At 38.0% G+C, this 25,598-nt stretch overlaps 1 protein-coding gene and 1 pseudogene across 10 annotated transcripts in view; one reads left to right on the top strand and one right to left on the bottom strand.

The window, feature by feature from the left end:
• LOC103226253 (protein C-mannosyl-transferase DPY19L1) overlaps positions 1-25,598 on the bottom strand; it is a 104,902-nt gene that overhangs the window by 62,773 nt on the left and 16,531 nt on the right. For 3 of the 10 annotated variants that reach the window (XM_073008980.1, XM_073008985.1, XM_073008984.1), the window contains exons 4-5: positions 20,060-20,180; positions 4,565-4,607 (exon numbers count right to left, since the gene is read on the bottom strand). Coding sequence is in view for 4 of the 10 variants with exons in the window: in XM_073008989.1 (XP_072865090.1) it covers positions 4,594-4,607; positions 20,060-20,180; positions 22,264-22,401 (273 nt within the window). In the remaining 6 variants the exon portion in view is untranslated. Of the gene's footprint in view, positions 1-4,564; positions 4,608-19,200; positions 19,659-20,059; positions 20,181-22,263; positions 22,402-25,598 lie in introns of those variants that run through there. The other 7 variants (XM_073008982.1, XM_073008989.1, XM_073008986.1 and 4 more) reach the window with 5 other exon arrangements.
• Positions 22,747-23,340, top strand: LOC103226254 (succinate dehydrogenase [ubiquinone] cytochrome b small subunit, mitochondrial pseudogene; annotated as a pseudogene).

Raw genomic sequence — 25,598 nt, 5'->3', positions numbered from 1 at the left:
ATAGACATACACACACGTGAACCTGGCAGGCAAAGGAGTTGGGGAGAGTCAGAACCCAGTGAGCTCACAATCTTACACACAGCGCTTAGGTTCCAGGGCCTTGCCACGGCTGAATCTGGAGATGGATTAAAATTAACTAAAAAGCTGAAAACTAATCCCTTCCCAGTTTAAAGAGTGGTGAGATCAAAGGAATCGTCCCCTGAGTTGAGCACCTGGAAAGTTGGAGACTGAGACAAAGAAAAAAGAGACCGCTGTAGTTCATTTGAAACTGGAAGTAAACTAAAACAAATTAAAACTATACTACTGCCCTGTTTGGCAGGGCTTCATGTGGGATCTCAGATTCTCAGTCTGTCTTCCCAGGTGCTTGACATAAAAGAAGATGTTCCCTTTCTAGGGAAATTGAGGCAAAAATTATTATCTAGTTCAACCTTTATCATTATTTTACAGAAATTGTCTTCCATAAAGTAAAAAGCTATGAGACATGCAAAGTAGCAGGAAAACACGATCCACAATCAAGAGAAAAAGAACAGTCAATGGAGTTAAATTCCCAGATAATGTAAGTGTTGGCATTAGAAGACAGACTTTAAAATAACTACAATAATTAGATTTTAAAATGTATAGAAAAATATTAGTGAGATGAATGAAGAGATAGGAAATTTCAACAGAAAAATGGAGACTCTAGGGGAAAAAAATGGAAATCCTAAGAAGGAACAAAGGAAGAAAGAAGGCAAGAAGGGAGGAAGGCAGAGAGGGAGGGAGGGAATTTACCAGACAGTGATAATAGCAGACTGCATGCATCAGAATAAAGCATCCATCAACTCCCAGACATGGCAAGAGAAAACACCCAAAGGGAGGAATAGAGAGGAAAAAAAAAAGGGGAAAAAAACCAGAATGTCAAAAATCCGTGAGATAGTATTTTTAAAAAGTTGAACATACATGTAATTAGAATCCCCAAAGGAGAAGAGAGAAAGAATGGAGAAAATAAAGTATTTAAAAAGAAGATTTTGGCCAGAAATTTTCCAAAACTGATTAAAAATAAAAACCAACCCACAAAACAAAAGCGTTCAATGAACAAAGCACGTCTAGGTTCACCACCATCAACCAATAAAAAACAAATACATAACGAAAATCTTCAAACAACAGAGAAAAGACACATCACATTCAGAGGAACAACAATAAAAATTATAGCTGACTTCTTAAATGGAAGCCAGAAGTTAACGGAATGGCATCTTTAAAGTGCTGAAAGGTAAAGCTATCAACCTATAATTCTTTTTTTTTTTTTTTTTTTTTTGAGACGGAGTCTTGCTCTGTCGCCCAGGCTGGAGTGCAGTGGCGGGATCTCGGCTCACTGCAAGCTCCGCCTCCCGGGTTCACACCATTCTCCTGCCTCAGCCTCCCGTGTAGCTGGGACTACAGGCGCCCGCTACCTCGCCCGGCTAGTTTTTTTGTATTTTTTTAGTAGAGACGGGGTTTCACCGTGTTAGCCAGGATGGTCTCGATCTCCTGACCTCGTGATCCGCCCATCTCGGCCTCCCAAAGTGCTGGGATTACAGGCTTGAGCCACCACGCCCGGCCTCAACCTATAATTCTTATTCAGCAAACATACACTTCAAAAATGAAGGCAAGATAACATTTTTAGACAGACAAAAACTAAGGGACTTATTGGCAGATCTTTATCACAATGCTAAATAAAATAATTAAAACTAAAGAGAAATTATGTCAGATGGAAATCCAGATCTGCAGGAAGAAATTAAGGACACTACTGAGATGCAAACTGAAATGCCCAGTTGTGAAAGATGACTAGGAGTTAATTAGGCACAGATCAAGATGAGGGGGTGCAGAGGCATATACAAAGCATAGGAAACAGCGTGTGCAAAGGCCCTGAGGAAGAAAAAGGAATAGTCCTTTCCGGGAACTGGAGAAAGAAGGGCCAATAGGGCTGAAGCAAAACAAACAAAAATAGCCTGAAGAGTGATGTGAGACAAAACCAGAAATCCAGCTGGGGCAAGGTCATAAAAAATGTTGTAGGCCACTTTTCTATTGTAAACTGCTTTTCAAATTTACATCAGCAGATATGCTGCTAAGATTAACACACTCTGTTTTTATTGAACTTTTGAAGTTACTATAAGTTTAATATAAGTTCACAAATCCATAGACATACCAGTGAATAGCCTTTATAAAATTATACATCTTGTACTTACACAGTTTCCCAAATTCATGTAAAACATAATTTAAATCATGTCATTCTACTAGTCATCATCCTCTAGAGGCATTCCATCCACTCCAAATAGACCCTACAATGACCTACAGAAATCTGCTCTCACTCTATCCTACCTCCAATTATTAACTGTCTGACCTCATCCTCTATCACTCTCTGCTCCTCCTTGCTACTGCCCAAATAAGCCAGTTATTCTCCTGCTTTAAGGTAGAAGATTATCCCACGTTTACATGATTGTCCACAAGGATAGGAGTCTTTGTTTTACTTACATAACTCAATCATCAAAAAGTACCTGGTGTACAGGCCAAAAACTTACCAACACTGGAAAGAAAGGAAGAAAGAATGAAAGAAAAATGAAGTAAGAGGTCCACAAATTGGCAAGAAAAGGTCTCTGCACCTTTCATTTGTAAAAGATAAATTATAGTGATGTCTTCTTTGAAATGCTACTCCCCTACTGAAGAGTTTCATGTTTGGAGAGACAAATGGGGAATCAAGAAACTTGTAATCCTCTCGCTGCAAAAAGACGTGCAATATTGATCTGGGCAATAATTTCTTGGATAAGACTGCAAAAGCACCGGCAAGGAAAGCAAAAATAGTCAAATAGGTTTGCATCAAACTAAAACGCTTCTGTACAACAAAGGAAATAATGAACGGAGTGTAAAGGCAACCCGAGGATTGGCAGAAAATATCTGCAAACCATGCCTCTGATAAGGGGTCAATATTCAAAATATATAAGGTATTCAAATAACTCAACAGCAAGAAAACACCTCAATTTTTAAAATGGGCAAAGAATCTGAAGTCATTTCTCAAAAGGAAAGATACAAATGGCCAACAGATACATGAAAAAAAAAGTGTTCAGCTTCTCAAATCACAGGGGAAATTCAAATTAAAACCAAAATGAGATACTTACACCTGTTAGAATGGCTATTATCAAAAAACACAAATGATAAGTGTTGGAGAGGATGTGGAGAAAAGGAAACTCCTGCACATTGTTGGTGGGAATGTAAATTCATACAGTCATTCTAGAAAGCCATGTAAGTTTCCTCAAAAACACTAAAAGTAGAATTGGCAATCTCACTTCAGAGTATATATCCAAAGGAACTGAAATCAGTACGTCAGAGATATCTCCACTCCCATGGTTATTTCAGCATTATTCACAATAGCCAAGATATGGAAGCAACCTTAAGTGTCCAAAAAGAGATTAATAAGGAAAATGTGCTATACATACTCAACGGAATATGACACAGCCTTACAAAAAGAAGGAAATTATGTCATTTGAGACACTATGAATGGAACTGAAAGATACTATGCTAAGTGAAATAAACCAAGCACAGGAAGTCAAATATTGTATGATATTAATTATATGCGGAATCTAAGAGTCATTCTCATAGAAACAGAACAGAAAGGTAGTTACCAGAGGCTCAGGGGAGAGATGGGTAATGGGGAGATGATCCAAGGATATAAAGTTTCAGTTGGGCAGGAGGAATAAGTTTTAATGATCTATTGCTCCGCCTGGTGACTACAGTTAACAACAATGTATTGCATATTACAAAATTGCTAAAAGAATAGATTTTTAGCATTCTCACCACAAAAAAAGCTAAGTTGGTGAGGGAATAGATACGTTAATTTGCTTGATTGACTCTTTCTACAATGTACACATAAATCAAAACATCACATTGTAGCCCATTAATATCTACAACTATTATTTGTAAGTTAAAATAAATAATTTTTTAAAAATACAAATAAAATCATCTCCCTGCTGGGTAACCTTGAGCCAATCACTTAATGTTTTATTGCTTCCATTTTTATGATATTGGGATATTTACTAGGAATCTACCATATAGGAATATTATAAGGATTAATGAGATTGTTTTCAAAGTGTTCCAAGAATTCTTTTCCAAATCTTATATAAATGGCATAACTATGTCAATAAGTAATTAGGAACATGTACGTTTATAGTTTAGTCTCAGTTCAGTGCAAAAATATTTAAGAACTATGGGTCAGAAATATGTTGTGGGTCCTAAAAATGGGTTAATTAGATATGAACCCCAAGGCAATCCTTTCATTCACTTTGAATTACTTTTTTAAAAAGTATTTATTTTTAAAAAATAGTAAGAAATTTCCTCTTCATATGTGCACATCTTTATATATGCAATTATGTTTTACATAAAACAGAATCAATCATGCTTGGTAATAGTTTTTTTTAAATCTTACTATGAAAAAGCTAAACAATCCTATTTCACAAAAAAAGAATTTCTAACAATCAAAAAATACAAGGCCTTTGATGCCTATACCATCTGGTTCTTTGTTTGCTCTCCGACCTCTCTGTGGTATACCTATACTTACAGACAGAGAAAATGAAGGAAGGATATTTCCTAATCGGCTGCCACTGGAAAAGAACAAAACAAAAATTCAGGTCAATCCTAAGAAAAACCTTAAAATACACAAGATCATAACCTCTGGTATTATAAAAGATTTTAGTCACACTAGAACTCTCCTATTTACAAAATAGTTTATTTCCTCCAAAGTTTCATTAGTCAAAATAATCTTTTTTCATTTTTAAGAAATCATTTGCTATCTTCAATATGTATAGACTCAGAAAAGCACGCAAACTGAAAGGGAATAAAAAATTCTTACTAGTCATATTACTGTACATCATACAACCTGATTTTTCTTTTTTCTTTATAACCTCATATTTATTTACATCCTTCAACATTTCTCAAACTGCTTTCCTTGGGACAGATGATATACATTAGGAAAAAGAGTGAGAAAGATGTACAAGGAAAGGGATCCATGGTCATGAGGATGGAAAACCCCACACTGCCTACCTGCTCCTAGAAATTCACAAGGCACTTCCACACATTAAAGATTTAATTTCATATTTCCCAAATCCCATCCCCAAGCTACTTTTCTGCAGAATACACTTGAGGAATATCAGTTTATAGATGAAGTTTTATGTTTCATTTGTTTTCAAAAACTGGAAGAGAACATAAATATTAAAGTATGACAATCAGGCTTATAACTCTATGTAAGAAATTATGATGGTATAATCCAGTAGTTCTAACAATTAACCTTCATTTGCTCAGATAAGAGTGAAATATGTTCCCTACTATACCCGAAGTCTGGGTAGGGGACATAAGGCTTTATTTAGGTTTATTTCATCATGTTCTGCATCTTTACTCTTGAGGTCTTCTTACTTGTTTTAGCTCATGCTGCTTTCTCATTATTCTACCCAAATATCCTTCCTTCTTTTTCTCTATCTATAAGTATAGGTATATCACAGAGAGGTCAGAGAGGAAACAAAGAATGAGATGGTATAGGCATCAAAGGCCCTGTATTTACTCTCGTGATGTATGAATGAGGAAAAGAGGAAGAGATGCAATGGCCAGCAGGGATAATCCACGTAGGGAGTATCCAGAAGGAGACAGGTAGGGCTGCGACCCAGCACAGGTGGCCTGTTTGCCTTGGCGAAAGAGGAGGAAGATTGCATATTTAGTGGCAAGTACTTTGTGGAGTTTCCATGTTCCCCACAGAGCAGAAGACAAAGCCACTTGCTGCTAGAGAGAAACAACGGCAGCATTAAAGGTTTGAGCCTACCTTTGTAGTTAATAACCCCTGTTATAGATTAATGTTCCCCGTGTTGTTTTACTTTGCTTACATCAAACTATAGAAAATCCATCATTATTATACCCTCTGCTAAAAAAAAAAAAAGTTAAATGTACCCTTCCCCAAAAGAAATACCACCTATAACCAATCAAACTGCTGTGACTACGTGCCAATTCGTATGAACAATGTTGTATGCCTGCTAAAAATATCTCTCTGCCTCTATAAATGAAACCTGAACTTCCCTACCTCCAAAGGCTGACTTCATTCCTTTGGAGTTGGTGTCCCTGAGTGGTCCACCCTCACATTTTGTGCTTGAATAAACGCTCTTTAGATTCTGATCCTTTTGATTATTTTAAGTTAACACATATGTATGACAGAGTATTTTGATATAATTTGTGGTGTATTCTGTCAGAAAGAATTTTTAAACTTTTACGCATTTAAATATGTTGATATTTTCCTTTATTTCTTCTGCACTTCCTGTCTTGTCTCTGAAGGCCTTCCGCACCTCAGAACTATAGTCTCCTAAAATGTCTTCTAATATTATTAATTGCATTTTCCACTTAGCTCTTTCACCCTAATTTTGTTCTCCTTGAACAAGCCAATTATATTACATCATTTTATCAAGTAAACATCCCTTTTACCAGTGAAACGAAATTCAGTCAATTCTTATACTAATTTCTTACAATGCTAGACTCTGTTCTATTTCATTCAACTGCAACTGACTTAATTCTGTGTGTGTGTGTGTGTGTTTCTTTTTTTTGTATCACACTATTTTTATTACTGTAGCATTATGGTAATTTTAACACATGATTTTAAAAAGCTCCCCACCCCCAACTACATTTATTTTTAAGATTTAGGTAATTCTTACCAACTTATTCTTACATATAACATCTGAACCAGTCTCCCAACCCTGCTCCCCTACCCAAGAAAAAATTGTCAGGCTTCTGATCAGAATGACATTAAATTTATATATAATTTGGGTTGGGAAGGGCTGTCATTTATATGATGGCCATTCAGTTGCACAGTATATCTCCTTCCATTTACTCAATTCTAATTGTATTCCTTCAAATAAAAATTTTTGGGGCAGGCACGGTGGCTCATGCCTGTAATCCCAGCACTTTGGGAGGCCAAGGCAGGTGGATCACTTGAGGCCAGGAGTTCAAGACCAGCCTGCGCAACATGATGAAACACCGCCTCTACGGAAAAAAAAAAAAAAAAATTTAGCCATGTGGTGGCGCATGACTAGTCCCAGCTACTCAGGAGGATGACAGTCAAGAACCCTTTGAACCGGGAAGGCGGAGGCTACAATAAGCTGACATTGCGCCACAGCACTCCAGCCTGGGTGAAACTGTCTCAAAAATAATAAAGTTTATTTTGGACAACCAATGTAAGAGTCAAATACCAAGTTAAAACTTCTAGAAATACAAACAGAACATGATAAAATGTGATCACAGTGGAAAATTTTAATTCTTTCATAATCTGACAGGTCAAGTAAGCTAAAGGAAACATACTAGGGATTTGAAGGAGACAATCAACAAGCTCAGTGTTATGACTATACAGAGATTACACATCATTGTCTTATGTCACAAGAAAGATGAGTTTTTTAAAAAATGACACTTGAGGAATTTAATGTAAAATTTCCTTTTAAAAATTCCCTGGAACAACGAGGAATCAAAATGAAAATGTAATAACTTTAATTTTCTAAATGGCAGAATAAAGGTAGAGAAAGAACAAAAGACTCACAAATCCAATTCCCTGACCAAATCTCAGGATGAGGTTTGCCTAAGAAGTCGCATACCCTCACTCAGTTGCCATACAACCTGGGAGGCTCTGAGGTTGGACAATTTCCTGAGAGCAGAGCCACTGTGACAACATTCCTTTTTCACCAAATTACTAAAATACAGGTTATGGTCCAACACCTTACATGAATATGGGCTCAGCTTTGCTTAACTAACAAAAGAGGCAGATTTTTTTCTAGTACATTTCTGAGAACTGCAAAACTAGAGGAAGAGAATAAAATTTGTTTATCTACAAGGAATGTTCTGAGTTAGAATCACTGTGAAATGATGTGACTTGAAACAAATCTAAAATAGTGTTCTCGATGTCCACCCTCACACCCCAATCCATAGAGGATACTAAGTAAGTCCTTTTAATTTGCTAAACAGAAAAGATGCAGCAATCAGAATACCTAAAATTAAAAAAAAAAAAATTCCCATTATAGTTGATCAGTTGATATTTTAGCATTCCCTAGTGGTTAAAAAAAAAAAAAGTTTCTTCTGTAATATTACTGTCAGAAAATATGAAAGTTCCTATTATGCAAATTTTAAAACATTCTAAGCTTGTTAAACATTTACCACATTTACTCATACATCTCATTCATCTAAACCTTGATTTTTCTTAGACATAAAATGAGGGGATAATAAAAAATAAAGCTAAGAAGGACCTAAAATTACTTTCCAGTTCTAAAATTTAAGAATTCTATAATTCTCTTCTTTCTTACCTGCTACAGTTGTATAGATTTAAATCAATTAGCAAGTTTTAATAGATTTTATTAATGATTGACATTTTTATCTCTATTTACAAAAATGATGAACCACCCAAAGTTAAAGTTTTGAAAAGAAAAAAGCAGAGTTAATTCAAAACTATATTAAATAACTCTTACGAGTAAGTTTTCTTATTGTTGTATAAATGCTTAAGAAAGAGAAAATGGAGAAAAATTTGGAAATAACCAAATTAAGATAATTTCCAATCTTAAGTTGGAGATTGAAGGCTTGGGCACCTTCCTAGCCCAATGAAGAAATGCCAAGCAGGCCTGGTTCAGAGCTGAGAACCTTCCCCTATACTCACGGTGGCAGGGGGAGAGGGCATTCACTGGTTACTAAGGAAAGAAAAAGGAAAGAAAGATGAGGAATGAGGATAAGAATTAGGAAGGGTGAGAAAAGTTCTCAGCTTGGTCCTTTCCAGTCTGTTTCAAGCAAGTCATTAATGCCTTTAACTCTCTATCTGCCAGTTCTAAAAGAAGTTTTCATTTATTAGATTGTGAACTCCTCAATTCACCCATGGTGCCAAGGACCAAGGACCAAGCCTTGTCCATGAAAGAGGGTGAAAGGGTATCTGAAAACAGAACTATTCAATCAAAAGACTGCTGGCATTCCTTTTTTTGAAAGCTTGCAGCCAAACACACCACACCTCATGTCACACCAGGCAGGGCCATGTGTTCAGGTGAGCCTCTGCTCTGACCCAACCACCACACCCTCAACTCCTATGCAGACCTCTCCACTGTGTGCTTCAGGGCCTTCATTCCATGGTGAACAATTACCTATCCAACACCTGCAGCCTCTTCCCAAATGCTTCCTCCCTCCCCTGCCCGGAAATATCACTCTCCTCTGAACAAATGCTTCCCCTGGAGCCTCCCCTACAATTCTGCCTCCTAGTATCCCAGAGTCTGTCCATTTCCCTCCATCCCACCACCGCCATACCAGCCCAGGCTCCCATCCTCTTCCCCTGGGCTGCTACAGCCTCCGACACCCCCCACCCAAAGCCTGCTCCCTCTATGCTGCAGAGTGTGTTGTCTTTAACAATGAATAGACCCAATTCCACTCCATCCACACAGCCCTTCTGCTGTGTGGCATCCCACTGCCTACAAGGTCAAACCCAAACACCAAAACATGTCCAAAATGCCTTGCAGGATCTGGCCCCTGCATACACCTCGACTCCTTTCACTATTCTTCCTCCTGCCCACACTCTGTTCTCCAGCTGCACTGTCCTCGGTTACAGTTCCTCAAATGATAAGACCACACTGACAGGAGTGTGCAGAGCAGCATGGGAGCAAGACCAGTGGGGAGCAGAGCCCCATGAGCTGATGCAGAGTCATCCCAGGGTGATGGGCTGGCACAGAAATGGAAGGACGCCAGAGATATTCTGAAGCAGGACAATAATAATAGGATTTTGTGTCTCCTTGGATTACAGAGGAAAGAGGAAAGTCATGGCTATCTCTTAGAGGTCAGACTGGACATTAGAGTAGACAGAAGTGCCATTTGCTGAGAGAATGAAGACATAAAAAGAGGAAGGTTTTGGAGAAAAGATACCAATAGTGCCAACCAATAACTTTCATCAATTTATGCATACTAAATAAAAATACTTATCTTTTAAATATTCATACACAACTGTTAGATCAAATGGGTTTGATTAAAGATGCGTTAGCAAGCCAAGTTAATAGTATATTAAAAATATATATATATAGCTGGAAAAGTTTGAGATGGTGGAATTCACAGCCTATTTAAGACGTGTTTTCAGCCAAAAATCCAGCCTGTATGAGTAGTAAATGCTTGATTTTTTGAAAATAAAGAATAAGAAAATATCATGTAAAACAATGGAAGCAAAACTGGCATGAAATTTAAGAAATTCAACTTTTCCTTAAAACAGGTGGAGGGCAGTGGAAGAGTGGAAAATTAATACAAAACGTTCTTCCATTCTGCTACAGAACCTAAGAATACTGAGCACTTCATAGGTAACTTGGTTGGATCATGGGAAGAGACAGTAGGAAAATTAACTGTGTTAGTGATGACTATTCACTTCAGATGTAAAAGGGGACATCAAGCAAAATTAAAAAGGGCTTTGACATACAGACTAATCTTCCAGGCCCTCAGGGCTTCTGGAAAATGTCTAGAAATAAAGCAGCTTAAAAAAGTCAGGTATCAAAGAAAAACTCTGAACCTCCAACGACCAAAGAAGATAACAGAGAACAGAAAAGCGGAAGATGAAGGTATTGTCCTCTGACTAGCTGGTTCCTTATGTGGGAGAAAAGGCGTTTTCTGCTGACTACTTATGTCTACAAAAGGATGTCCAGGCTTTTCTCACAAGAGCTCAGAAACAATGGAGAACTGGGTAGAGACAAGGGTAAATGTTCAAAAGAGGGGGAGGAGATCAGGAACAGATCAGAGGGGACCCAGGGACTCTGGACAGCCCTCATTAAATGTAGAGAAGTTCATGAAAACTATTATTTAAGTTCTCTTCAAAAAGCGACCTCATTGCCAGAGAGGGGATGGAAGTGAGGCAAAGGGAACACTGACCCTGCTTCAGTGAGTGTGTGCTCAGCCCTCATGCATAAGTGTCTGCATATGAGTGGGGGGGAGGGGGAGGAGGAGTCACTGGCACTGGGTGTCACTTCTGCACTGAGGTGAAGAATCAGATATGCCTCCTGGACTCCGGCCACAGGTAGAGGCAGTTGAGGCTGGTAAATGAAAAAGCAACAAGTTGAAAGGAGCCTGGGTCTCCCCAAACAAAGCAGTTTCCAATCTGCTCATGCTGTAATAAAAGCCACTAGTCAGTTAAGACCCATCCACTTTGCAACCTTCTAACCAGCTCCTCATTCTTAGATACAAATGTCAAGCTAGGAATCACCAGGCTGTGGGGATGGAAGTTTCCAATGTGAAAAATAGAAACTAATACAAATTGAAGGGGGACCTAGAGGTAACAAAGACAATGCAACAGGCAGAGAAATTTTCAAACTCAAGATTCTTTAAGTTGGAAATCTAACAGAAATGACAATAAAATGTAAAAATAAAATAAGGGAGAAAAAACCCTGAGAAAATTCGACTTCAAGACGTCCAATATCCAATCAATAACTTTCAAGAAAACAAGAAAAAAAAATGGAAAAGAGAAAGTCATTAGGGAAATAATACTAAAAAAAGTTTTCCTCCAAAGTGAAGAAAGTAAATGCCCAGATTGATAGAGCACACAAAGTATGCGATGAGAAGGATGAAATAATGTCTGCCACATCATGACCTTTTAGGGGACTAAAGAGAGAAAGATGAACCCAAAAGCTGCCAGAGGAAAAAAACTAGCCACACACAAAAGGAACTAATGGTAGAATAGCACCAGACTTTTGAAAGCTACACTCCATCTTAGAAGACAGTCGAACAAAGCCTTTAAAAGTCTGAGGAAAAATTAAAATCAACAACCAGGCAAACCAGTAATTAAGTATAAAAATAAAAAAGGAAATATTCAAACATGCCAAACAAAATGTATTTAAAAATCATCTCTGTGACTCTCTTGGAAATTACCTGAGGATATGATCCTCAAAAGGATGAAACAGACCAGAAGGAGACCAACTTGGGGTCCAAAACACAATGAATCCAACGCAAGAGAGGAAAGGGGAATTCTCAGGATGGTGGCAAACAAAACTCCCAGGGAATCGCTATACGGAAGCCCAGGGAAGGATGGGTCTAGGATGGAACCAGAGACAGAGGCTCCAGGAGGGAGGCCCCAGGGAACAGGAGTGGGCAAATTGAAATAATGGATTTTATACATTTGACAAAGTATAAAATAAGTGTTTACAGTTCAGTTGTAGATCTGGAAAGGAATTAATCAGCATACAGAACACCAAGGAAAACACAGTATTAGCAATAATTAACCACAGGAAAATTTTTCAGTTACTAAATAAACAATTATTTATACTACTTAATTCAGCAATAAGCAATATTTTCTGGGTTTTTGTGTGTGTGTGTGTGTGTGTGTGTGTGTGTGTGTGTGTGTGTGTGTTTTGAGACAGAGTCTCGCTCTGTCGCCCAGGCTGGAGTGTAGTGGCGCAATCTCAGCTCACTGCAAGCTCCGCCTCCTGGGTTCACACCATTCTCCTGCCTCAGCCTCCCAAGTAGCTGGGACTACAGGCGCCCGCCACCGCGCCTGGCTAATTTTTTTTATTTTTAGTAGAGACGGGGTTTCACTGTGTTAGCCAGGATGGTCTCGATCTCCTCACCTCATGATCTGCCCATCTCGGCCGCCCAAAGTGCTGGGATTACAGGCGTGAGCCACTGCGCCCGGCCATGAGCAACATTTTTACAGTCATAATAATGTAACTGTGGACCATGGTTTTACGTATTAGAATTGCTGAGGTTTCAAAGAGCTGAAAGCGGCTTTCCCTAGACAAAGGGATCAGTGGGGTCGGGAAGACAGATGGGGCAAGGGACCACTGATGTACTTGATTATAAAAAGTTGAATAATGCCAAAAGATATGCATATATATACAAAGCAGTGAAAATTCAGTTTAAAAACATACTAATAAGTAACATACCCATTGTAGGACACATTAATAGAAAGAAAGTTGTTCAATTAACTTATTTGGAGACCTCTTGATATTTGCCAAAAAATACTTATATAAGGAACAAATCATAAAAATGTTCCAGATAACATTAAAATAGATGTTCGTAGTCACCACCAAAGAAATAATACAGTATATTTTAACCTTGGCTTGAAAACCATTAAAGAAAAACCTTCCAAAAAAAGAGAAACTTTCCATACTGAAATTACCAACTACAAACTACCAGACCATGCAAAGGTATAGAGTTACAGTCATCTTACCTAGAGGATGAGGAGTTGGGGAAATGTGTAATCGCAAAAGCAGACATTTAAGAATCCGCCCCCCAACACGCAGTATGTTACCTTTCCCTCCAATGTGTCGTTAGTTCAATAAATGATTCTAAGTAAAATTAACTGAAGAAACTATTAGAATAAATATAAAATTACATGTATAACAGCTAAAAATGGAGCAAAATAGGATCCTGAAAAATGACAATATTAGAAAGAGTAAACTTCCACCTATCAAACCAAAACAATGGGTACAGAAATATCAGCTGAAGAACAGCAAAATCCTGGGACCTCAGAATCCTTCGGAAATGAACTATTACAGAACGGTAATATTCTGGAACATGAGAACAGAAAAGAGAATGGCAAGTCTAGATCCTTGTTAATATCATGTATCTTTGAAACATTTTAATATTTTAAGTAAAACTTTTTATGAAATATAAATACTACTCACTTTGGAAATGGAATAAACACTTTTTTCTTCATTATGCAGGATCTTTAAACAAAAATTAACTAAAGCTGCAGACAAATTAATTGCTGTAGAAAGAATACTTAAAATGTATTCTCAAAGACAGTAGGCCGGGCATGGTGGCTCACGCCTGTAATCCCAGCACTATGGGAGGCCGAGGCGGACGGATCGCAAGGTCAGGAGATCGAGACCATCCTGGTTAACACGGTGAAACCCTGTCTCTACTAAGAATACAAAATGTTAGCCTGGTGTGGTGGCAGGCACCTGTAGTCCCAGCTACTTGGGAGGCTGAGGCAGGAGAATGGCCTAAGTAAACCCGGGAGGTGGAGCTTGCAATAAGCCTAGATCACACCACTGCACTCCAGACTGGGCGACAGAGCGAGACTCTGTTTCAAAAAAAAAAAAAAAAAAGACAGTAGAGCACACACTCTGGAGCCATTGTCAGTACTCAAAGCCCTACTCTGCCAATAACTAGCTCTGTGACCTTGGCAAAGTTATTTAATATCCTTGTATCTCAGTTTCCTCATCTATAAAGTGGTTTACCTATCTCATTAGGTAACTATATGGATTAAATGAGTTTCTGATTGTAAAGAGCTTAGACTAGAACCTCACATAAGTGTCACAAATGTACTGAATTTCTCCAATCAAAAACAGTCTTCAGGGAAGACTGGAATCTGCAGAAGGAAAGTTTCAGAATGAGTCCACTGGAAAAATACTTGCTAAATTGGTAAATGCTAGTAAAGCTTATGTGATAGATAATATATTTCTATTGTGCCTTTCACATATGGCAACCATAAGCTAAGTTTTTCTTTCAATATTTTATTAATTATTCATTTATTCAATCAAAAAATATTTTGGAAGGCAAGCATTCCTCTGGGTCCTTTGCAAACACTACCTTATTCCATTCCACATAGAAGACAGTCTCTTAAACTCATTTAGGTATTCTCCCCTCTACTCAATCACTTCTTTAAAAATCTTCTATACTCTTCCATTTTAGTTAACCTAATAAAACATCGCACCTCCCTTTTACAATCCTAAAAGACATCTGTTACTTTATATTTTCCTTTACATTTAAAGGCAAACCAAAGAACTGGCAGTCACTCTAAGTTCTGCTCACATCATTTATTCAAACTATACAAAAAAATCAACCTTAATAGATTCCAACCACAATTTAGAGCTTCTATACAGCTTTTTTGATCTTCTAGCCTTAATCATGACAGCCTAAGTTTACCAGACATCTAAGGAAAGCACCTAACATGGAAGGTAGAGACCAAAAGATGTTTAAAAAAACAAGCTAGGCCAGGCACGTAATCACCTAGGCTCATGCCTGTAATCCCAGCACTTTGGGAGGCTGAGGCAGGCGGATCACCAGGTCAAGAGATCGAGACAGTCCTGGCCAACATGATGAAACCCCATCTCAACTAGAAAATACAAACATTGGCTAGGCGTGGTGGTGTGTGCCTGTAGTCCCAGCTACTTGGGAGGCTGAGGCAAGAGAAAATTGCTTGAACCCAAGAAGCGAAGGTTGCAGTGAGCCGAGATCATGCGATTGCACTCTAGCCTGGTAACAGAGCAAGACTCCATCTCAAAAAAAAAAAAAAGCATGATAATCAAAAATAAAAACTCAGTAGGAGGGTTGGAAAAATAAGGCTGATAAAATGTTCTAGAATGTAGAACAAAGCCAAAGAGCTTAAAAATGGGAAAAAAGAAAAGAAAATTAGAGGACTGGGAACTACGAACATCCAAACAATAAAAGTTCTGAATCAGAAGACAAAGGGAATAAAATAAGTAAAGATATAATCCAAGAAAATTCCCAGAAATCAAAAGCATGAGTTACAAGATTGAAACAACCCATCAGGGGTACAAGAGAACACATGAAAGCAGATCTACACTGAGACATACTGCTCTGAAATTTCAGAACCATAGAGACAAGGAAGATATTCTACAATCTTCCAGAGAGAGGAAGGGGAAGCAAAGGTCACATACAAAGGTTCAGAAATCCGTATAACTTACGAACATCTGAATAGCACCATCTGAAGCAACTAACAATGTTTTCAAGTCTAGAGTTCAATACTTGGCCAAACAGTGAACCAAATATGAAAGCAAATAAAGACATTTTCAAATATGCAAAGTTTCATAAATGTTTACCTCCCAGGTCTCTACTCTCAAGACCTAGTTACCAGAAGATGAGGTCTACCAAAATGAGAAAATAAACCAAGAAATAGGAACAAACAGGATAAGGGCACAGGAGATTCAACAGGGGAGAGCAGTCAAGGAAATCCCAATGGGATGCCAAGAGGACAGATGTACACACACGAGGGAAGGTGGCCAGTCCAGAACCAAGTACTGACTCAGGCCCAAAATCTCTACATTTTATTAGTGTGAGCCTGGATGAGCCTGGACCAGATTCTTGCCCATATTTTATCTTGGCTCCACATGCTTTACTGCTGGCATCAGTTAAAGACACTTATGTCACTGACAGAAGTTGTTCTGCTTTGATATGCTCCACAGAGCCAGGGTAAACAGTGGTGAATTTAGAAAGAGGGAACAGCTCTTCCCCTCATGATATTTCTGCTGGATATGCAGTACCTGGCCACTACATTTCTGTCAGATATCCCTACCTACTGAGTCCCACATTTATCCCAGGACTAGCTCATGACCTAGCCTAGTGACATATATATACAGCAAATGGAAGTTTCTCTAAATAGTATCTATCTTTATTAGTGTGGTAGATGATATTATTTATTTTGTAGTTTTTTTTTTTAATCTAAAATGAAATGGGCTCAACCCACTGAATCAATTGTAAAACTCTCTAATAAGTGATGCCCTGCAATTTGACAAACACCGTGCTGAAGTAGTCACTGCTTGACTTTGAGGAATGGGGAAAGTCAAGTGTTCCATGAGGTCGTACTTCAGCTTGAATCCTGTTTTCATACTGGTTAATTTTTGTATTTATTTCACTTGCTTTGGAATAGGTTTCAACCCAGTCAGTTACCCAGGCCTTTCATCATCCAGCACAACCACTGTTCCCATCTGAATCCTCCACAACACTCCCTGAAGAACATGCATCCCAGCAAAACTGATCTGCTTATTACCTGCTTTCCACATACTAGATTTTGGCCTTTGCCTCTCCCTGGTATGCTTTTATCCTCATGGTTTATTTCCACCTATCCAAATACCTCTGACTCTATAAGGTCACACTGAAGTAACCCCTCCATGCAAAACAAATTTCTCCTGCCTTTGGAGTTCTAAAGACTTTATCCTTCCTTCGTGTCTATCTTCCACTCACACACACCCTGCCGCACTCCCATGCTCTCAGAGCCTAAACAGCCTTAAGAAACTACTTGGTATGAATTGCATGTGTTGACTGAACAACTGAATATGCATCTCCCATGTAGACAGAAAACTGCCTACCAGGCACCACAGGGGTTAAAGACTGAGAAAGGTCAGGTCAGGACCAAAACCACCAAGAACCCCTCAACCGAAACCAGAAACTTCTATTCTCTTCAGTAGATGTTGTACCTTCTGCCTTTGAAAAAACAGTTATAACAAGCATTACAAGAAAATATGAATGATTTAACAATTGTGTATAAATTCTTCTTTCAATTAAAAAAGTAGCCAGGCATGGTGGCACACACTTGTAGTTCCAGCTACTTGGGAGGCTGAGGCAGGAGGATTGCTTGAAGCCAGTGGTTTGAGGCTGTAGCGCACTGTGACCACGTCTGTGAACAGTCACTGGACTCCAGCCTGGGCAACAATAAAGCAAGACCCCATATTTTTTTTTAAAAAAAGGTAGCATAAGTGTAGATTAGCAGCTTAGCAAACATGCCATGTTTCATATTTTAACTTCTCTTATTTAAAATCTAATCCCCCAAATGTAATAAAGCTACCCATAGACAGATGGGCAGTACTTAGCAAAATGAATAGACACCACCAAGTTTCTCTCCCTCTGGCTCATTAGGATGCAAGCACACAGGCCCACTTTCCCTCAAGTCAGCCCCCTTTTCTCATTACCATAGTCTTTTGGTTTAACTTACTTCCCTGTGTCTTGTTTCAAAAACAAAATCTTTCACATCACCTTTTAATTATGCATTTTTATTTTAGTCTCCCCAATTAAACAAAAGAATTTTCTTAGACCTAAGTCAGAAATATTAACATCAAAGTGTCTTAAATCCATATGCAAATATATTTTACATTGATCTTCTAACAGCTTCCTCGTTTGACAAATGCTTATCAAGTAACTGCTAGATACTCAAAGAGTGGGCTAGAAACTCAACAAATCTTTGAGGTACTAAACTGAAAATGCCACACTTCCAAAGGAAGGGAGATAATGGGATAATAGCACATTCAAACTCATTATCCCGAATTGAAAATCATATACAATTCTCATAATTCTGTACTACAAAGAATTAATAAGCAGCAGGGAAGAAAATTCAAAAGATAATCTCAAGGTAAAATACTTCAAACATATATAGAGTATAATAAATTGGCAAAAAAATAAGAAAGAGAAAAGTAAACATAAAAAGCCTTAAAACAGTAGTCTTTTAGTTTTAGGAATGCTGCTCAACTACAAACTAAATCAGATCAGATATTAAATACTGCATAGAACACATTTCTAAATATTGCATAGAAGATACTTCTATTTTAACATTAGTAATATCATTTGATAATGAGTGGTCTTTTCCCTTATATATTATGTAAACAATATATACTGGAAGGAGCGGAAACAATCTACAGCCATTGACATTGGAAGAAGAACTGGAGTCAGCCATCTGGAAAGACCCAAATGCTCTAAGGTAAACGCTGCTCCCTCATGCTACCTTAAGCAGTAGTCTACAGACTTTTTTTTACACCAAAACTATAGTAAGAAGTAGGACTTCACACATCTCAGCACACACACATATACACATACATACAGCAAATGGAATATATTGTTCTATAACAATATATTAGATATTCCATAACCATTTGTGGAATATATATTGTTTATGCTCAAATGCCTATGAATATTTAAAATTTAGGCACTGTGGCTCATGCCTGTACTCCCAGTACTTTGGGAGGCTGAGATAGGCAGATCACGCGAGCCCAGGAAGTTGAGACTAGTCTGGGCAACATAGCAAAACCCTGTCTCTACAAAAAATACAAAAAATTAGCTGAGTTTGGTGGCGTGCACCTATAGTCCCAGCTACTCAGGAGGCTGAAGTGGGAGGATCGCTTGAACCCAGAAGGCAGAGGCTGCAGTGAGCAGAGATTACACTACTGCACTCCAGCCTGGGTGACAGAGTGAGACCCTGTCTCAAAAAATAATAATAATTAAATTTATCAAGTATCCCCAACTCTGTTTATACCTCTGAAACTATCTTAAGTGTGATGGGCCATGGCAGTGGTAAAAGTATGCAAATAATGAATGATTTTATGATAATAAGATTTTTTAGGACATTTTCATAAAACTGAACTATAAATTAATCAACGATTAATTATTAACTAATCAACTATTTTATTTTAGTATATCTTATAAACACATGCTAAAATATTATCTTACCTTAAATATGTGCCATATATGAAAAATAATGCCATCATTAGTCCATTTAAAATAAAAATTACAGCAACATAAAAGCAAGCAGGATCTCCCAATCTTTTAAAAATAAACAAAACATATGCTCTAACCACATTAACCCAAATTACCTTATGTGTCTAGCAATTTATATTAAATTGTGTTCATTTTGAAAATGGTGGCCAGATATATTCAATAGTTGCCTTGGTTCCCACATGAAAACATAACACTACTGCGGAACATAAATGCGATCAGGGTAATGAGCAATGGTGATTTTAAAACAGGGCTGCAAATTCACAGATACGCCTCCTCTGGAGGTATGGGGTCTACAGACCCCATTTTTTAGTTTCATTGGGCTTGTGACTCTTTCAACAGAGTACGGCAGAACAACACCATGTGACTTCTGAGACTAGGTCATAAGAGGCCATGCAGCGTCCGCCTTGGAACCTTCAGCTGCCGTAGGAAAATCCTTACTACTACTCTGAGGTACTTTGCTATCAAAAAGCCCAAGTCACCCAGAAAGGCCACAGGTAGGTGTCCCAGCTGACAGTTCCAGCTGAGCTCAGCCTCACAGTCCTCCACGCCCACGAGTCAAAATGTGAGCAATGCAGCCTCTCAGTTAATTCCAGTCTTCCCAGATGTTCGCGTCTTACTAGCAGAGGTCCCTGAAATCATGGAGATAAGCCAGCCCTGCTAAAGTCTGCCCAAATTCTGGACCTGCAAAATCCATATGCATAATAAAATGGGTGTTGTTTTTACCACTAAGTTTACAGTGTAAGTTTATTATGCTGGATAAGTTTATTATTTTACAACAGATAACTGGACAATACTATAGAAAGAAACTTACCTTCGCAGCTTTCAGTAGGACTGAGTCCTTCTCCTCTGGTAACCGTCCGACATATCTTGGTTTGAATACCAATCAAGTCCATTATTTTGGTATAAATCCAGTACCAGCTGGCCAAAATTACCTATTTTTAAAAAATATAGCAGCATCTTGAGAAAATATACTAAACAATTTTCATTACTAGAATACTTTTGAGATATTTTGACAATTATCATATTTTCCCTTTCTATACCATTCACTTGGCTCCCTTTAAATCTAGTAAAACGAGGCTCAGAATCTCCTAGGCAGATTCTTCACTGGTCAGTTTTCAGTTGTTCATCCATGGGTAAGGACAAAATATGGGACCAAAAAAAGTGCTAAATTTATGTTTTTCAAAAACTATACAACTCTACTAAGAGACAAAAAAGAGGATTTGCACAAGGAAAAGATACTAGGCCTACTGGAATGGACCAAATTATTTAACATATGAATTCTCCCTCAAATTAATTCATAAACATAAAATAATTCTAATCAAAATTCCATGTGCCTAAAATGTATCTAGAAAACAAGAAAACTAAAGGGAATGTTTTAACAGATATAAGTCTTATCACCTTTAATAATTAAAATAGTGTGATCCTGGCACAAGAATGGCTAGACAGATCAATGTAGCCATGGTACAGGTGGTGGTAAGCCACCCCAGATTCCCTCTTCTGGGCCGGGGCACTCATTCCTCCAGCTGGTTGGAAGACTGGTGCCTGAGAGCTCGAAGCTGTGTCCCTCCCCGGGAACTGCCTGTGGCTGAAGAAAGTAAATTCACTCAAAGTGACACCCCCTACCCAAGGGCAATCTGCATCCAATGACTGACTAGTCAATAGGGAAAGATACTAGAGGCCCTTCTGTCAAGGTAGGACAACTCTGCAAGGCCATCCCAGATCCAGAGCTGCCAGGGACTGCATGAGGCCTTCACGGTGGCTGCATCAAAGCTCTCCTCTTCCTCCTGCCTCAATCTGCTTCATTCATCCCCCTTCAGGTGTTGACCCTAAGGACACTCCCTCAACTACTTCCTGCATGTAAATCTCCATCTCAAAGTCCACTTCCCATGACCTCAACCTAAGGCAATACTGAGCACAAAATCCAGAAACACATGCAAGCATGTAGGTATAATAATTTTGCGTATAAAGAAGCTAGCTAGCTTCAAATCAGTGGAGAGAGGATGGACACCTCATCAGTGTTGGGTTACACACAATACCATTTTCAAAGAAAAATTCAAGGTTAGGTTCCTACCCCACGCTATGCATCAAAACCAATTCCAGATAAACTAAAAATGTAAATTTAAAAAAATAATTATAATGAGTATAAAAATGAAGTTTTTTACATGTATGTATAAAAGACAAAAAGATTCATAGATATATTTCTGTATAGAAAAAAATACATAGACATACACAAAGTTGAAGGGCAAACAACTGGGGAAAATGTTTCATTATATAGCATTATATTAATATCCAGTATATAATAAATGAGTTCTTAGAAAATTTTAATAGAAATATAGATAAAAGGCAAAAATTGGCCATTAATTTTAAAAGTAAAAATGCATTATATGTATATGTATGTGTTATATATACATAGAGAACACTGAAATATATATAAAATCAACGAATGAAATATTCGCACATTCATGTGACTTCAATTTCTTTGTCTATCCAATTAACAAAGATGCAGGTAAATAAATAGTTTCGAAGACACTGCTGGTGGATAGTTCAATATCTATCTGGAAGGCCTTTCGACAAAATCATTAAAGTATATATTCTATTGAATGAAAGAGTTCCACATCAACAAATTTATAGTTTTGCAAGGAGGATAAAGGAGAGGCCAAATGTCATCTCCACTTGCTGAACTGGGCTCACCTTCCCTCCACCCCCACTCAAGAAAGTGCACTTAATTAAATGACGATAAGGAAGAAAACATTTAACAAATGACATGTAAAAGTAACAGAGCTCCCTTAGTATAATCCCTACAAGCACACCAAATCTAGTTTTTGTATTTTCTAAACAATGCTCCTCAAAATCAATAATGACCTTTTTTATATATTCCTCCCCAGGATACATATTTTCTTTTAAAAAATGAAATACAATTTAATATGTTGAATTATATCTTAGATTTAGGATCAGCATTTAATACAAAAAAGTTTTACAAAAGTGAAAAAATCACAATTGGAAAAAGTGCCTTACCTCAGGGTAAAGACTGAACCTTTTTAATGTATTAATAACAAGGGGGTATTCAGTCAGTTTATCATTCATAATCACCCATACGCCATTCAAAAATGAGGGTGCTTCCACAATAGTCTTGAAATAGGAATAATATAGTCCCTGAAATAAGGATATGCTCAGTTAAAATAACAAAAGGCACATAATTATGATGCCTCTTCTAAGTAAATACACTGTTTTTGAAAAACAAAGCAATTAAGCACGTAATAGCTATTAATACAATGAATTTCACAGGTTTCTGATCACTGATAAATCCTAAAGTTGCAAAAAAACTATGTATTTTCACATAAACTTGTCTTAATTGAAATAACTGAATGCAAAATAGCTTCAAAAATAGTTGCAGCATTTAAAAAATAACACGACTCAGCATACTTCAACTTAGAAAATCCTATTACCCATACCAATATGGGTTAGAAAATGGGTTAGAAAATGCTATCTTATCCTCAGGAACGAGATGGCGGTTGTCTGGAGGCTGAGTGCCCTTTGCGGTGCCCAAGGAGGCCGAGCTCTGTTGCTGCGAACCCCAGTGGTCAGACCTGCTCATATCTCAGCATTTCTTCAGGACCGACCTATCCCAGAATGGTGTGGAGTGCAGCACATTCACTTGTCACCCAGGCACCATTCTGGTTCCAAGGCTGCATCTCTCCACTGGACTAGCGAGAGGGTTGTCAGTGTTTTGCTCCTGGGTCTGCTTCCGGCTGCTTATTTGAATCCTTGTTCTGCGATGGACTATTCCCTGGCTGCAGCCCTCACTCTTCATGGTCACTGGGGCCTTGGACAAGTTGTTACTATGTTCATGGGGATGCCTCACAGAAAGTTGCCAAGGCAGGGTTTTTGGCACTTTCAGCTTTAACCTTTGCTGGGCTTTGCTATTTCAACTATCACGACGTGGGCATCTGCAAAGCTGTTGCCATGCTGTGGAAGCTCTGAGCTTTTTGACTTCATACTTTGAAGAATTGATGTATGCCTCTTTGCCTCTGCTTTGTCATGCCATTCAGCTCACAATAAGGAAGAAATAACAGATAAGTCCATTTGTGGACAGCCTTTTTCTCTTAATAATCTTAATCTTATTTTCAGAATTTAATCTTTGAGGAAAAGGTTTGAGAGGAATTGTGTCTAAGAAATTGTGAGACTGAGTTCTGTATTCTGGTGAGTTAATGGGGTTGCCTCCCAGCTTCTCATAAGACTCACAGTATAACTAAACATGATATATGAGCTTTTGCCTTTTAATTTATCAATCTCTTGAAGATAATCTAGCTTTATTACTATTAGTAGATGATCAATTTGCCCTGGCAATAATGGACAAAGGGAAATACTCTTAATTCATGAATAAAAACTTTGCAGAAAATTAGACAGTGTTTAATTTTTGAAAACTTCCCTCTCTAGTCAGTAGATACCACCTACTGATGGTTACATATACTAGGGAAATTTTAAAATTAGGAAATGCTGACATCTCACATTATAAATTTCTAAATCCTAGGAAGAAATGCTTGGAATGCTTCTGAATATAGAGAAGTTCCATTTAAGGGCAAGTTTCCCCTTGTAGATGTATCAAAATATTTCCAATTCTAAACTGAGATTTAATTCTCAAATGTGTTCTACTTGTTCTAAAACAAATATAAAACTATAAGTAATAAATTGTTATTTTCGCACAATGGGAATCTCTACTGTGAAAATGTATTCTATGAAGATAATTTTTTTTAAATAAAATGTTGTATAATAAAAAAATGCTATCTTATGAAAAGAGTGAGTGGTTTATTATGGAACTAAAATTTATCATGAACCAAGAAATCTCAAGCCAAAAATGCTCCTCTAACTGCTTATTTTAATCCCCAAAATGACACTATCAGTCATTTTTCCTCCGGATTTACATGCAAAAATGCAAATGTGTTGAGAAGGTTACACACACTGTTGAGAAGGTTACACACTGATGAATTTCACTCAGGTGCCACCTAATTTTACAGATTACTTTCCCTCCTATCAAGTCAGCATAAGGTAAGAACCCTGTGGGACTGGGGATGAGGGTGGGAAGTGGTCCTATTTTGAAGAAAAGAGGTAGTTTTTTAGCTTGGCACACTACTTTGGAAAGATAGCAAGGGTGGAATAATATATGAGACAAAAAAAACAAGAAAATACTAGAAGCCTAACGGGGAGTCTAAGTGGCAGTATGAGGGAAGACAGAGAAACACAAGATAAATCTATGTCTTGTATTTGCATCTTCAGTTTTGCCTGGAGCTGCCCTGGTAGCCAGTACCAGTAGCTGCCAAAGTTTAAACTGGGTTTAAGACTCATAAACACAAAAGTGATATGCCTACCCAGAAATTTATTGAAAAAGAAAAAAAACGGTCTTGATAGTCTGATGTATTAGCTCTGATATCACTATTTTTAAAATTATGTTTCCTTGTGTACTGATTTGGATAGTGTCCCCTAAAATTTCATGTCCACCAGACCCTGTGGATGTGATCTTGTTATGCCCAGACCGTTTATTCCCCGAAGAAGACCACCAGAGTCCAGAGTCAAAGCTAAGCAGCAAGGATCTTTATTACAGGTTCGAACCCAGAACTCCCACTCACTCTTGGCATGAGAGGGTCCAGAGAGAGAGAGAGAGTTCCCTCCCAGAGTTTTACACAGTATTATATAGTCTAAGAAAAGTGGTCATTGAATCACTATACAGATCAGATGTATGATTGGTTGGTATTTAAACAAGGCGATTTGGCTAGTTATGATTGGTTCCCGCCATTTTGGGTATTTCAGTTCAACATCTGAGACGGAAGAGCAGTTTCTACACAAAGGCAGTTAATCATATTGCGTCAGGTTGCACAACCAGTTTATGGCAGCAGGGGTTTATCTTACTTAAACATGTCTTGTGACTTAACCCCCGGGAAGAAAACAGGTACTTACAGAACTTTCGAAACCTCTGGTATGTGCAGAGATAAGAAAGCAGAAGCAGAACAAAGGGTGTAACCATAGGGAGCAAGGGGGTAGGTAAGTCTTTGTGTTTTTGTGTCCTTTCAATCTTATTTGGAAATAGGATTCCTGCAGACGTGATCAAGTTAAGATGAGGTCATATTGGATTAAGGTGGACTCTAAACCCAACACAACTGGTAAATCTAAATAAAGAGGAATACGTGGCCTCAAAGCTACAGGCACACAGGGGAAAAGGCCGTGTGAAGATGGATCAGAGATTGGGGTGAGGCATCAGCATGCCAAGGAATTCCAAGGATGGCCAACAACCACCAGAGGCTGACAAGAGGCAAAGAAGGACTCTCCCCTCCAGCCTTCAGAGACAAGAGGCCCAT

Source organism: Chlorocebus sabaeus, chromosome 21 (assembly GCF_047675955.1).
Source record: "Chlorocebus sabaeus isolate Y175 chromosome 21, mChlSab1.0.hap1, whole genome shotgun sequence".
NCBI classification, from domain to species: Eukaryota; Metazoa; Chordata; class Mammalia; order Primates; family Cercopithecidae; genus Chlorocebus; species Chlorocebus sabaeus.
This window is presented reverse-complemented; position numbering and strand designations above follow the sequence as displayed.